This window comes from Salmo salar, chromosome 01 (genome assembly GCF_965601325.2).
Source record: "Salmo salar chromosome 01, fSalSal1, whole genome shotgun sequence".
NCBI lineage: Eukaryota > Metazoa > Chordata > Actinopteri > Salmoniformes > Salmonidae > Salmo > Salmo salar.
This window is the reverse complement of record NC_138291.1, coordinates 126,744,091-126,759,567: the sequence shown is the minus strand read 5'-3', so window position 1 is coordinate 126,759,567 and position 15,477 is coordinate 126,744,091. Positions and strand designations below refer to the sequence as shown.

Genomic DNA, 15,477 nt, shown 5'->3' with positions numbered 1-15,477 from the left:
ACAGATCAGACAGTCTCTGGACCAGTCTCTCCTGACAGATCAGACCGTCTCTGGACCAGTCTCTCCTGACCGATCAAACTAGTCTCTCCTGACCGATCAGACTAGTCTCTCCTGACCGATCAGACTAGTCTCTCCTGACCGATCAGACTAGTCTCTCCTGACCGATCAGACTAGTCTCTCCTGACAGATCAGACTAGTCTCTCCTGACAGATCAGACTAGTTTTTCCTGACAGATCAGACCGTCTCTGGACAAGTATCTCCTGACAGATCAGACTAGTCTCTCCTGACAGATCAGACCAGTCTCTGGACCAGTCTCTCCTGACAAATCAGACCAGTCTCTCCTGACAGATCAGACCGTCTCTCCTGACAGATCAGACCGTCTCTCCTGACAGATCAGACCGTCTCTCCTGACAGATCAGACCGTCTCTCCTGACAGATCAGACCGTCTCTCCTGACAGATCAGACCGTCTCTGGTCCCGTCTCTCCTGACAGATCAGACCAGTCTCTCCTGACAGATCAGACCAGTCTCTCCTGACAGATCAGACCAGTCTCTCCTGACAGATCAAACCAGTCTCTCCTGACAGATCAAACCAGTCTCTCCTGACAGATCAAACCAGTCTCTGGACCAGTCTCTCCTGACAGATCAGACCGTCTCTGGACTAGTCTCTCCTGACAGATCAGACTAGTGTCTTCAGACAGATCAGACCGTCTCTGGACAAGTATCTCCTGACAGATCAGACCGTCTCTCCTGACAGATCAGACTAGTCTCTGGACCAGTCTCTCCTGACAGATCGGACCAGTCTCTCCTGACAGATCGGACCAGTCTCTCCTGACAGATCGGACCAGTCTCTCCTGACAGATCGGACCAGTCTCTCCTGACAGATCGGACCCGTCTCACCTGACAGATCGGACCCGTCTCACCTGACAGATCGGACCCGTCTCACCTGACAGATCGGACCAGTCTCACCTGACAGATCGGACCCGTCTCACCTGACAGATCGGACCCGTCTCACCTGACAGATCGGACCGTCTCTCCTGACAGATCAGACCGTCTCTCCTGACAGATCAGACCGTCTCTGGACCAGTCTCTCCTGACAGATCAGACCGTCTCTCCTGACAGATCAGACCGCTTCTCCTGACAGATCAGACCGTCTCTGGACCAGTCTCTCCTGACAGATCAGACCGTCTCTGGACCAGTCTCTCCTGACAGATCAGACCGTCTCTGGACCAGTCTCTCCTGACAGATCAGACCGTCTTTGGACCAGTCTCTCCTGACAGATCAGACCGTCTTTGGACCAGTCTCTCCTAACAGATCAGACCGTCTCTGGACCAGTCTCTCCTGACAGATCGGACCAGTCTCTCCTGACAGATCAGACTAGTCTCTCCTGACAGATCAGACCCTCCTGACAGATCAGACCAGTCTCTCCTGACAGATCAGACCCTCCTGACAGATCAGACCAGTCTCTCCTGACAGATCAGACCCTCCTGACAGATCAGACCAGTCTCTCCTGACAGATCAGACCGTCTCTGGACCAGTCTCTCCTGACCGATCATACCGTCTCTGGACCAGTCTCTCCTGACAGATCAGACCGTCTTTGGACCAGTCTCTCCTGACAGATCAGACCGTCTTTGGACCAGTCTCTCCTGACAGATCGGACCAGTCTCTCCTGACAGATCAGACTAGTCTCTCCTGACAGATCAGACCGTCTCTCCTGACAGATCAGACCGCTTCTCCTGACAGATCAGACCGCTTCTCCTGACAGATCAGACCGCTTCTCCTGACAGATCAGACCGTCTCTGGACCAGTCTCTCCTGACAGATCAGACCGTCTCTGGACCAGTCTCTCCTGACAGATCAGACCGTCTCTGGACCAGTCTCTCCTGACAGATCGGACCAGTCTCTCCTGACAGATCAGACTAGTCTCTCCTGACAGATCAGACCCTCCTGACAGATCAGACCAGTCTCTCCTGACAGATCAGACCCTCCTGACAGATCAGACCAGTCTCTCCTGACAGATCAGACCCGTCTCTCCTGACAGATCAGACCCGTCTCTCCTGACAGATCAGACCCGTCTCTCCTGACAGATCAGACTAGTCTCTCCTGACAGATCAGACTAGTCTCTCCTGACAGATCAGACTAGTCTCTCCTGACAGATCAGACTAGTCTCTCCTGACAGATCAGACTAGTCTCTCCTGACAGATCAGACAGTCTCTGGACCAGTCTCTCCTGACAGATCAGACAGTCTCTGGACCAGTCTCTCCTGACAGATCAGACCGTCTCTGGACCAGTCTCTCCTGATCGATCAAACTAGTCTCTCCTGACCGATCAGACTAGTCTCTCCTGACCGATCAGACTAGTCTCTCCTGACCGATCAGACTAGTCTCTCCTGACCGATCAGACTAGTCTCTCCTGACAGATCAGACTAGTCTCTCCTGACAGATCAGACTAGTTTTTCCTGACAGATCAGACCGTCTCTGGACAAGTATCTCCTGACAGATCAGACTAGTCTCTCCTGACAGATCAGACCAGTCTCTGGACCAGTCTCTCCTGACAAATCAGACCAGTCTCTCCTGACAGATCAGACCGTCTCTCCTGACAGATCAGACCGTCTCTGGTCCAGTCTCTCCTGACAGATCAGACCAGTCTCTCCTGACAGATCAGACCAGTCTCTCCTGACAGATCAGACCAGTCTCTCCTGACAGATCAGACCAGTCTCTCCTGACAGATCAGACCAGTCTCTCCTGACAGATCAGACCAGTCTCTCCTGACAGATCAAACCAGTCTCTCCTGACAGATCAAACCAGTCTCTGGACCAGTCTCTCCTGACAGATCAGACCGTCTCTGGACTAGTCTCTCCTGACAGATCAGACCGTCTCTGGACTAGTCTCTCCTGACAGATCAGACTAGTGTCTTCTGACAGATCAGACCGTCTCTGGACAAGTATCTCCTGACAGATCAGACCGTCTCTCCTGACAGATCAGACTAGTCTCTGGACCAGTCTCTCCTGACAGATCGGACCAGTCTCTCCTGACAGATCGGACCAGTCTCTCCTGACAGATCGGACCCGTCTCTCCTGACAGATCGGACCCGTCTCTCCTGACAGATCGGACCCGTCTCTCCTGACAGATCGGACCCGTCTCACCTGACAGATCGGACCCGTCTCACCTGACAGATCAGACCAGTCTCTCCTGACAGATCAGACCAGTCTCTCCTGACAGATCAGACCAGTCTCTCCTGACAGATCAGACCAGTCTCTCCTGACAGATCAAACCAGTCTCTCCTGACAGATCAAACCAGTCTCTGGACCAGTCTCTCCTGACAGATCAGACCGTCTCTGGACTAGTCTCTCCTGACAGATCAGACCGTCTCTGGACTAGTCTCTCCTGACAGATCAGACTAGTGTCTTCTGACAGATCAGACCGTCTCTGGACAAGTATCTCCTGACAGATCAGACCGTCTCTCCTGACAGATCAGACTAGTCTCTGGACCAGTCTCTCCTGACAGATCGGACCAGTCTCTCCTGACAGATCGGACCCGTCTCTCCTGACAGATCGGACCCGTCTCTCCTGACAGATCGGACCCGTCTCACCTGACAGATCGGACCCGTCTCACCTGACAGATCGGACCCGTCTCACCTGACAGATCGGACCGTCTCACCTGACAGATCGGACCAGTCTCACCTGACAGATCGGACCAGTCTCACCTGACAGATCGGACCAGTCTCACCTGACAGATCGGACCAGTCTCACCTGACAGATCGGACCCGTCTCACCTGACAGATCGGACCCGTCTCACCTGACAGATCGGACCCGTCTCACCTGACAGATCGGACCCGTCTCACCTGACAGATCGGACCGTCTCTCCTGACAGATCGGACCGTCTCTCCTGACAGATCAGACCGTCTCTGGACCAGTCTCTCCTGACAGATCAGACCGTCTCTCCTGACAGATCAGACCGTCTCTGGACCAGTCTCTCCTGACAGATCAGACCGTCTCTCCTGACAGATCAGACCGCTTCTCCTGACAGATCAGACCGCTTCTCCTGACAGATCAGACCGCTTCTCCTGACAGATCAGACCGCTTCTCCTGACAGATCAGACCGCTTCTCCTGACAGATCAGACCGCTTCTCCTGACAGATCAGACCGTCTCTGGACCAGTCTCTCCTGACAGATCAGACCGTCTCTGGACCAGTCTCTCCTGACAGATCAGACCGTCTTTGGACCAGTCTCTCCTGACAGATCAGACCGTCTTTGGACCAGTCTCTCCTGACAGATCAGACCGTCTCTGGACCAGTCTCTCCTGACAGATCGGACCAGTCTCTCCTGACAGATCAGGCCGGGAGGGTTTTCTTATGCGATTGTGGTCTGACCTCAGAATGGTCATGACTCTGCGTCGTTGGGAAAGAGCCTGTAAGTTAGAATTTCACAGTGAGGGTCGACAGCGGTTATAAATCTGCATGTGACAACTGCAACGTGACGACTACAACTCCCATCAGAGGAATCCCTATCAGCTATTGATCGGTAGTAATGTACCTGTTGCCATTGTTTTTAATTGAAAAACCACATGATCAAAGTTGAATTACTCTACAAAAACAGACTTTTTATTTTTTTTTATTTATAAATTTCTTTACAGCACCCTTATGATACAATCCCACACGAAATCAGACCCAAGTCACCGGGTTTAGTAGATAAAGCTTTGGTATTAAATACGTTTCACCACGTGGTTAAAAGCATCCCAGAGTGCAGCAGGATACATTCCGAGATGACATCAAAGCATTACAAAACGACATCGTTTTTGGAAGACTGTGCAAAAGATTGGTTATGGGAGAAAAAAAAAAAAAAAGAGCTTAGTTTGAAATCTAAAAAACAGGAAATGCCGTCATTCAAACTGGACAGGCCAGTTACGGTCAACACAACCATACCTCAACATTGGGGTTTGCATCCCTAATGGCACCCCTATTCTCTACGTAGTGCACTACTTTAGACCAGGGCCCATAGGGTAGTAGTGCACTACTTTAGACCAGGGCCCATAGGGTAGTAGTGCACTACTTTAGACCAGGGCCCATAGGGTAGTAGTGCACTACTTTAGACCAGGGTCCATAGGGTAGTAGTGCACTGTATAGGAAATGATGCCATTTGGGACACACACCTAATAACAGGATTCTCTGTTCCCTTCCTCTCACCCTTGGTTTGTTCCTCCTGAAGGAATAAAGGGACACTTTTGGTTGGCTGTTACTTTGTAACAATCTTTTCAAGTGTGCCAGAATGATCACTGCTAAAATTATGTAATTCGACTATTTAATAGGCTAAAACGCAAAATACAACATCTGCAAGGCAGCATATATGACAAAATGAAGCTAAATGAATTATATAACCCTTTAAAGAAAAAGAAAAAAGTAAAGATAATATAAAGTACACATCCTAAAAACGACTATTCCAGAAAATAAGATCCATGCAACAAAAAACACTAACTAAAAAAAGACAGGAAACCTTAAGATTCTTTCTATACAGCTACCGCTGTACGATGCTTTTAAACACAAACACACACACACAGAGAGAGTCAGAATAATGTAATAAATATAGTGAGTTAATGGTTCATTAGAAAAGGACAGATGCTCCCCAGCATGAAGAGAACAGACCCCAGGACAGTTTATAAAAAAAACACCTGGAGAACAGTTCAACAGCATCGTTCTCCATAGAACGGATGGCCTAACATGTCAGTAGCCAGTCACTAATATGGATGTCTGAGCCGTCTGTAGCCCTTCCTGAATTGTTGACCGATTTCGTGGTCCGTCCCAAAAGCCTATTCCCTTTCTAGTGCACTACTGTTGGCCAGGGCCCCAATAGTGCACTAGTTTTGGCCAGGGCCCCAATAGTGCACTACTGTTGGCCAGGGCCCCAATAGTGCTCTGGTCAACAGTAGTGCACTATAGAAGGGAAAAACCCATCCATGGTATTCAGTCAGCGGTCACTTCTCTTGGAGTGTTCATTACATTGGACTGTAGGTCGCAGCAGTCAGAACCGGTCTCCGCTTCCCTTTGATCTTCAGAGATCCATAACGGGCCTGTTGGACAGAATAGATTAGAACAACGATGTATTTATCATCATCATCATCATCATCATTATTAGACTGGTATAACTCTGATCTAGTTAATATACAATAACAAGGATTACAGCCTCCTGAAACAGAACAGAGCCTTTAAAAGACTGAAGAAGAAGAAGACAGTTGTATAGACTGTAGAGGTGGTCACCAGCCTTTCCTCAGTACAGATCACTTTCAGTGTCAAAAAGCAGGCAGAGATTTTTATTTAAACATTCAAAAAGTGAGCAGAGATTTTTATTTAAAACATTGAAAAAGCAGGCAGAGATTTTTATTTAAAACATTCAAAAAGCAGGCAGAGATTTTTATTTAAACATTCAATGTAACATTAACCCAATAAAAACAGTTCTGTAGGAACGTGGTTTGGGCAGTAGACCTAATACATTATCACAGCATAGTGGCTATGTGCCTGGCCTAATACATTATCACAGCATAGTGGCTATGAGCCTGGTCTAATACATTATCACAGCATAATGGCTATATGACTGGTCTAATACATTATCACAGCATTATTACAGCATAGTGGCTATGTCTGGTCTAATACATTATCACAGCATAATGGCTATATGTCTGGTCTAATACATTATCACAGCACAGGGGCTATATGCCTGGTCTAATACATTATCACAGCATAATGGCTATATGCCTGGTCTAATACGTTATCACAGCATAATGGCTATATGCCTGGTCTAATACATTATCACAGCATAATGGCTATGTGTCTGGTCTAATACATTATCACAGCACAGGGGCTATGTGTCTGGTCTAATACATTATCACAGCACAGGGGCTATATGCCTGGTCTAATACATTATCACAGCATAATGGCTATATGTCTGGTCTAATACATTATCACAGCATAATGGCTATATGCCTGGTCTAATACATTATCACAGCATAATGGCTATGTGTCTGGTCTAATACATTATCACAGCACAGTGGCTATGTGTCTGGTCTAATACATTATCACAGCATAATGGCTATATGCCTGGTCTAATACATTATCACAGCATAATGGCTATATGCCTGGTCTAATACATTATCACAGCATATTGGCTATATGCCTGGTCTAATACATTATCACAGCACAGTGGCTATATGCCTGCTCCAATACATTATCACAGCATAATGGCTATATGCCTGGTCTAATACATTATCACAGCATATTGGCTATATGCCTGGTCTAATACATTATCATAGCGACTATATGCCTGGTCTAATACATTATCACAGCATAGTGGCTATATGCCTGGCCAAATACATTATCACAGCATAATGGCTATATGTCTGGTCGAATACATTATCACAGTATAATGGCTATATGTCTGGTCTAACACATTATCACAGCATAATGGCTATATGCCTGGTCTAATACATTATCACAGCATAGTGGCTATATGCCTGGTCTAATACATTACATACAAGTCTCAGAGCGAGTGACGTCACTGATTGAAACGCTATTAGCGCGCACCACCGCTAACTAACTAGCCATTTCACATTGGTTACAAGAGCATTATCACAGCATAATGGCTATATCTCTGGCCTGTCAATATTGTTATTCTCAGACCATATTATATTTCAGAAGTTGAGCGTTGATAACAAAAGAGATCAGTTGGTGTAGCACCTGTGAGGCACAGCTGAGAATAAATTGAAATAATTCGCTTTTTTATTTTAGGCATCTTTCTCGATATACACCATTGTTGGCTTTTCTACACAAAATGTTTGGTGATCAACCGGTTGGTGACCACTGCATTAGAGAGCTAGTATTTAACATATCCAACCCAGAGGAGAGCAGCGGCAGAGTGTTGTATTCAGACGTACATCTTTACGGCGCGTTGTAGTCAGACGTACATCTTTACGGCGCGTTGCAGTCAGGCGTACATCTTTACGGCGCGTTGCAGTCAGGCGTACATCTTTACGGCGCGTTGTAGTGAGACGTACATCTTTACGGCGCGTTGCATTCAGAAGTACATCTTTACGGCGTGTTGCATTCAGACGTACATCTTTACGGCGCGTTGTATTCAGACGTACATTTTTACGGCGCGTTGCAGTCAGACGTACATCTTTACGGCGCGTTGCAGTCAGACGTACATCTTTACGGCGCGTTGCAGTCAGACGTACATCTTTACGGCGCGTTGCAGTCAGACGTACATCTTTACGGCGCGTAGCAGTCAGACGTACATCTTTACGGCGCGTTGCATTCAGGCGTACATCTTTACGGCGCGTTGCATTCAGGCGTACATCTTTACGGCGCGTTGTATTCAGGCGTACATCTTTACGGCGCGTTATAGTGAGGCGTACATCTTTACGGCGCGTTATAGTGAGGCGTACATCTTTACGGCGCGTTATAGTGAGGCGTACATCTTTACGGCGTGTTGCATTCAGACGTACATCTTTACGGCGTGTTGCATTCAGACGTACATCTTTACGGCGTGTTGCATTCAGACGTACATCTTTACGGCGTGTTGCATTCAGACGTACATCTTTACGGCGTGTTGCATTCAGACGTACATCTTTACGGCGTGTTGCATTCAGACGTACATCTTTACGGCGTGTTGCATTCAGACGTACATCTTTACGGCGTGTTGCATTCAGACGTACATCTTTACGGCGTGTTGCATTCAGACGTACATCTTTACGGCGTGTTGCATTCAGACGTACATCTTTACGGCGTGTTGCATTCAGACGTACATCTTTACGGCGTGTTGCATTCAGACGTACATCTTTACGGCGTGTTGCATTCAGACGTACATCTTTACGGCGTGTTGCATTCAGACGTACATCTTTACGGCGTGTTGCATTCAGACGTACATCTTTACGGCGTGTTGCATTCAGACGTACATCTTTACGGCGTGTTGCATTCAGACGTACATCTTTACGGCGTGTTGCATTCAGACGTACATCTTTACGGCGCGTTGCATTCAGGCGTACATCTTTACGGCGCGTTGTATTCAGGCGTACATCTTTACGGCGCGTTATAGTGAGACGTACATCTTTACGGCGCGTTGCATTCAGACGTACATCTTTACGGCGCGTTGCATTCAGACGTACATCTTTACGGCGCGTTGCATTCAGACGTACAACTTTACGGCGCGTTGCATTCAGACGTACATCTTTACGGCGTGTTGCAGTCAGACGTACATCTTTACGGCGTGTTGAAGTCAGACGTACATCTTTACGGCGTGTTATAGTCAGACTAACATCTTTACGGCGCGTTATAGTCAGACTAACATCTTTACGGCGCGTTATAGTCAGACTAACATCTTTACGGCGCGTTGCAGTCAGACGTACATCTTTACGGCGCGTTGCAGTCAGACGTACATCTTTACGGCGCGTTGCAGTCAGACGTACATCTTTACGGCGCGTTGCATTCAGGCGTACATCTTTACGGCGCGTTGTATTCAGGCGTACATCTTTACGGCGCGTTGTATTCAGGCGTACATCTTTACGGCGCGTTGTATTCAGGCGTACATCTTTACGGCGTGTTGCATTCAGACGTACATCTTTACGGCGTGTTGCATTCAGACGTACATCTTTACGGCGTGTTGCATTCAGACGTACATCTTTACGGCGTGTTGCATTCAGACGTACATCTTTACGGCGTGTTGCATTCAGACGTACATCTTTACGGCGTGTTGCATTCAGACGTACATCTTTACGGCGTGTTGCATTCAGACGTACATCTTTACGGCGTGTTGCATTCAGACGTACAACTTTACGGCGTGTTGCAGTCAGACGTACATCTTTACGGCGTGTTGCAGTCAGACGTACATCTTTACGGCGTGTTATAGTCAGACTAACATCTTTACGGCGTGTTATAGTCAGACTAACATCTTTACGGCGCGTTATAGTCAGACTAACATCTTTACGGCGCGTTATAGTCAGACTAAAATCTTTACGGCGTGTTATAGTCAGACTAACATCTTTACGGCGTGTTATAGTCAGACTTACATCTTTACGGGCTTTAGAGCGCACAATCTTGACACTCTGGGACCTCCTCAGACCTCTCTGGGTGACAGCCTCGTCCTCTGAGAAAAGTTGCTCCCCCTCCTCGTCTGTCCTGTCCTCCTGCTCATAGTACTCTGGGGAGACACGTCCATATCAGTTAGACAGTACTCTGGGGAGACACGTCCATATCAGTTAGACATAGTACTCTGGAGAGACACGTCCATATCATTTAGACATTGTACTCTGGAGAGACACGTCCATATCAGTTAGACATAGTACTCTGGAGAGACACGTCCATATCAGTTAGACATAGTACTCTGGAGAGACACGTCCATATCAGTTAGACATAGTACTCTGGAGAGACACGTCCATATCAGTTAGACATAGTACTCTGGAGAGACACGTCCATATCAGTTAGACATAGTACTCTGGAGAGACACGTCCATATCAGTTAGACATAGTACTCTGGAGAGACACGTCCATATCAGTTAGACATAGTACTCTGGGGAGACACGTCCATATCAGGTAGACACGTCCATATCAGTTAGACATAGTACTCTGGAGAGACACGTCCATATCAGTTAGACACGTCCATATTAGTTAGACATAGTACTCTGGGGAGACAAGTCCATATCAGTTAGACATAGTTCTCTGGGGAGACACGTCCATATCAGTTAGACATAGTACTCTGGGGAGACACGTCCATATCAGTTAGACATAGTACTCTGGGGAGACACGTCCATATCAGTTAGACATAGTACTCTGGGGAGGCACGTCCATATCAGTTAGACATAGTACTCTGGGGAGACACGTCCATATCAGTTAGACATAGTACTCTGGGGAAACACGTCCATATCAGTTAGACATAGTACTCTGGGGAGACACATCCATATCAGTTAGACATATTACTCTGGGGAGACACGTCCATATCAGTTAGACATAGTACTCTGGGGAAACACGTCCATATCAGTTAGACATAGTACTCTGGGGAGACATGCACTATGCCTAACTGATATGGACAACTAAACCAGAAGCAGGTTAACTTGGTCTTCTGACCTGACTCCTCAGTCGTGTCCTCATGGTAGAAGTGCTGAGTCCGAGGGGGACAGACTGGTGTGTTGGAGAGACAGAGAGAGAGACGGGCTGCCTGGGGACAAAGCCAATCACTGGGGCTGAATTCCACAGCTGAGGCCACAACAACCAACGCTGTCATCCCCTGACAGATTGCTATGACATAAACTACATTACCTAAAGTATGTGGACACTGTGCAGGAAAGTCAAGTTCTTCCACACTGATCTCCACAATCCATTTCTGATTGGACCTCACTTTGTGAACGGGGGCATTGCCATGCTGAAACAGGAAAGGGACTTCCCCAAACTGTTGCCACAAAGTTTGAAGCACAGAATCATCTAGAATGTCTTTGTACGCTGGAAAGTTAAGATTTCCCTTCACTGGAACTATGCATTGGGGTAGGAATCGTTCCCCGGGCATCCGCCAAACCCAGATTCGTCCATCGGACTGCCAGATGGGATTTGACCACTACTAACTGACTGGGATTTGACCACTACTAACTGACTGGGTCTGTTCTGTTCTGTAATATCATCACTGGGATATGACCACTACTAACTGACTGGGTCTGTTCTGTAATATCATCACTGGGATATGACCACTACTAACTGACTGGGTCTGTTCTGTAATATCATCACTGGGATATGACCACTATTAACTGACTGGGTCTGTTCTGTAGTATCATCACTGGGATATGACCACTACTAACTGACTGGGTCTGTTCTGTAATATCATCACTGGGATATGACCACTACTAACTGACTGGGTCTGTTCTGTAATATCATCACTGGGATTTGACCACTACTAACTGACTGGGTCTGTTCTGTAATATCATCACTGGGATTTGACCACTACTAACTGACTGGGTCTGTTCTGTAATATCATCACTGGGATATGACCACTACTAACTGACTGGGTCTGTTCTGTAATATCATCACTGGGCTATGACCACTACTAACTGACTGGGTCTGTTCTGAAATATCATCACTGGGATATGACCCCTACTAACTGACTGGGTCTGTTCTGTAATATCATCACTGGGATATGACCCCTACTAACTGACTGGGTCTGTTCTGTTCTGTAATATCATCACTGGGATATGACCACTACTAACTGACTGGGTCTGTTCTGTAATATCATCACTGGGATATGACCACTACTAACTGACTAGGTCTGTACTGTAATATCATCACTGGGAAATGACCACTACTAACTGACTGGGTCTGTTCTATAATATCATCACTGGGATACGACCACTACTGACTGACTGGGTCTGTTCTGTAATATCATCACTGGGATACGAACACTACTAACTGACTGGGTCTGTTCTGTAATATCATCACTGGGATATGACCACTACCAACTGACTGGGTCTGTTCTGTTCTGTAATATCATCACTGGGATATGACAACTACTAACTGAATAGGTCTATTCTGATCTGTAAAATCATCACTGGGATATGACCACTACTAACTGACTGGGTCTGTTCTGTAATATTATCACTGGGATATGACCACTACTGACTGACTGGTTCTGTTCTGTAATATCATCACTGGGATATGACCACTACTAACTGACTGGGTCTGTTCTGTAATATCATCACTGGGATATGACCACTACTGACTGACTGGGTCTGTTCTGTAATATCATCACTGGGATATGACCACTACTAACTGACTGGGTCTGTTCTGTAATATCATCACTGGGATACGACCACTACTAACTGACTGGGTCTGTTCTGTTCTGTAATATCATCACTGGGATATGACCACTACTAACTGACTGGGTCTGTTCTGTTCTGTAATATCATCACTGGGATATGACCACTACTGACTGACTGGGTCTGTTCTGTAATATCATCACTGGGATATGACCACTACTAACTGACTGGGTCTGTTCTGTAATATCATCACTGGGATACGACCACTACTAACTGACTGGGTCTGTTCTGTTCTGTAATATCATCACTGGGATATGACCACTACTAACTGACTGGGTCTGTTCTGTTCTGTAATATCATCACTGGGATATGACCACGACTAACTGACTGGGTCTGTTCTGTTCTGTAATATCATCACTGGGATATGACCACTACTAACTGACTGGGTCTGTTCTGTAATATCATCACTGGGATATGACCACTACCAACTGACTGGGTCTGTTCTGTTCTGTAATATCATCACTGGGATATGACAACTACTAACTGAATAGGTCTATTCTGATCTGTAAAATCATCACTGGGATATGACCACTACTAACTGACTGGGTCTGTTCTGTTCTGTAATATCATCACTGGGATATGACCACTACTAACTGACTGGGTCTGTTCTATAATATCATCACTGGGATATGACCACTACTAACTGACTGGGTTTGTTCTGTAATATCATCACTGGGATACGACCACTACTTACTGACTGGGTCTGTTCTGTTATATCATCACTGGGATATGACCACTACTAACTGACTGGGTCTGTTCTATAATATCATCACTGGGATACGACCACTACTAACTGACTGGGTTTGTTCTGTAATATCATCACTGGGATACGACCACTACTGACTGACTGGGTCTGTAATATCATCACTGGGATACGACCACTACTGACTGACTGGGTCTGTTCTGTAATATCATCACTGGGATATGACCACTACTAACTGACTGGGTCTGTTCTGTAATATCATCACTGGGATACGACCACTACTAACTGACTGGGTCTGTTCTGTTCTGTAATATCATCACTGGGATATGACCACTACTAACTGACTGGGTCTGTTCTGTTCTGTAATATCATCACTGGGATACGACCACTACTAACTGACTGGGTCTGTTCCGTAATATCATCACTGGGATACGACCACTACTAACTGACTGGGTCTGTTCTGTAATATCATCACTGGGATACGACCACTACTAACTGACTGGGTCTGTTCTGTTCTGTAATATCATCACTGGGATATGACCACTACTAACTGACAGGGTCTGTTCTATAATATCATCACTGGGATATGACCACTACTGACTGACTGGTTCTGTTGTGTAATATCATCACTGGGATATGACCACTACTAACTGACTGGGTCTGTTCTGTAATATCATCACTGGGATATGACCACTACTAACTGACTGGGTCAGTTCTGTAATATCATCACTGGGATATGACCACTACTGACTGACTGGGTCTGTTCTGTAATATCATCACTGGGATATGACCACTACTAACTGACTGGGTCTGTTCTTTAATATCATCACTGGGATATGACCACTACTAACTGACTGGGTCTGTTCTGTTCTATAATATCATCACTGGGATATGACCACTACTAACTGACTGGGTTTGTTCTGTAATATCATCACTGGGATACGACCACTACTTACTGACTGGGTCTGTTCTGTTATATCATCACTGGGATATGACCACTACTAACTGACTGGGTCTGTTCTGTAATATCATCACTGGGCTATGACCACTACTAACTGACTGGGTCTGTTCTGAAATATCATCACTGGGATATGACCCCTACTAACTGACTGGGTCAGTTCTGTAATATCATCACTGGGATATGACCACTACTGACTGACTGGGTCTGTTCTGTAATATCATCACTGGGATATGACCACTACTAACTGACTGGGTCTGTTCTTTAATATCATCACTGGGATATGACCACTACTAACTGACTGGGTCTGTTCTGTTCTGTAATATCATCACTGGGATTTGACCACTACTAACTGACTGGGTCTGTTCTGTAATATCATCACTGGGATTTGACCACTACTAACTGACTGGGTCTGTTCTGTAATATCATCACTGGGATATGACCACTACTAACTGACTGGGTCTGTTCTGTAATATCATCACTGGGATATGACCACTACTAACTGACTAGGTCTGTACTGTAATATCATCACTGGGAAATGACCACTACTAACTGACTGGGTCTGTTCTATAATATCATCACTGGGATACGACCACTACTGACTGACTGGGTCTGTTCTGTAATATCATCACTGGGATACGAACACTACTAACTGACTGGGTCTGTTCTGTAATATCATCACTGGGATATGACCACTACCAACTGACTGGGTCTGTTCTGTTCTGTAATATCATCACTGGGATATGACAACTACTAACTGAATAGGTCTATTCTGATCTGTAAAATCATCACTGGGATATGACCACTACTAACTGACTGGGTCTGTTCTGTAATATTATCACTGGGATATGACCACTACTGACTGACTGGTTCTGTTCTGTAATATCATCACTGGGATATGACCACTACTAACTGACTGGGTCTGTTCTGTAATATCATCACTGGGATATGACCACTACTGACTGACTGGGTCTGTTCTG

At 46.2% G+C, this 15,477-nt stretch overlaps 1 protein-coding gene across 1 annotated transcript in view; it reads right to left on the bottom strand.

Moving 5' to 3' along the window:
• Positions 1-4,594: 4,594 nt before the first annotated feature.
• Positions 4,595-15,477, bottom strand: part of reep3 (receptor accessory protein 3) — a 109,651-nt gene continuing 98,768 nt past the window's right edge. The window contains exons 7-8 of the mRNA NM_001140381.1: positions 10,051-10,181; positions 4,595-6,063 (exon numbers count right to left, since the gene is read on the bottom strand). Coding sequence (NP_001133853.1) covers positions 5,989-6,063; positions 10,051-10,181 — 206 coding nt within the window. The 3' untranslated portion in view covers positions 4,595-5,988. The remainder of the gene's footprint in view (positions 6,064-10,050; positions 10,182-15,477) is intronic.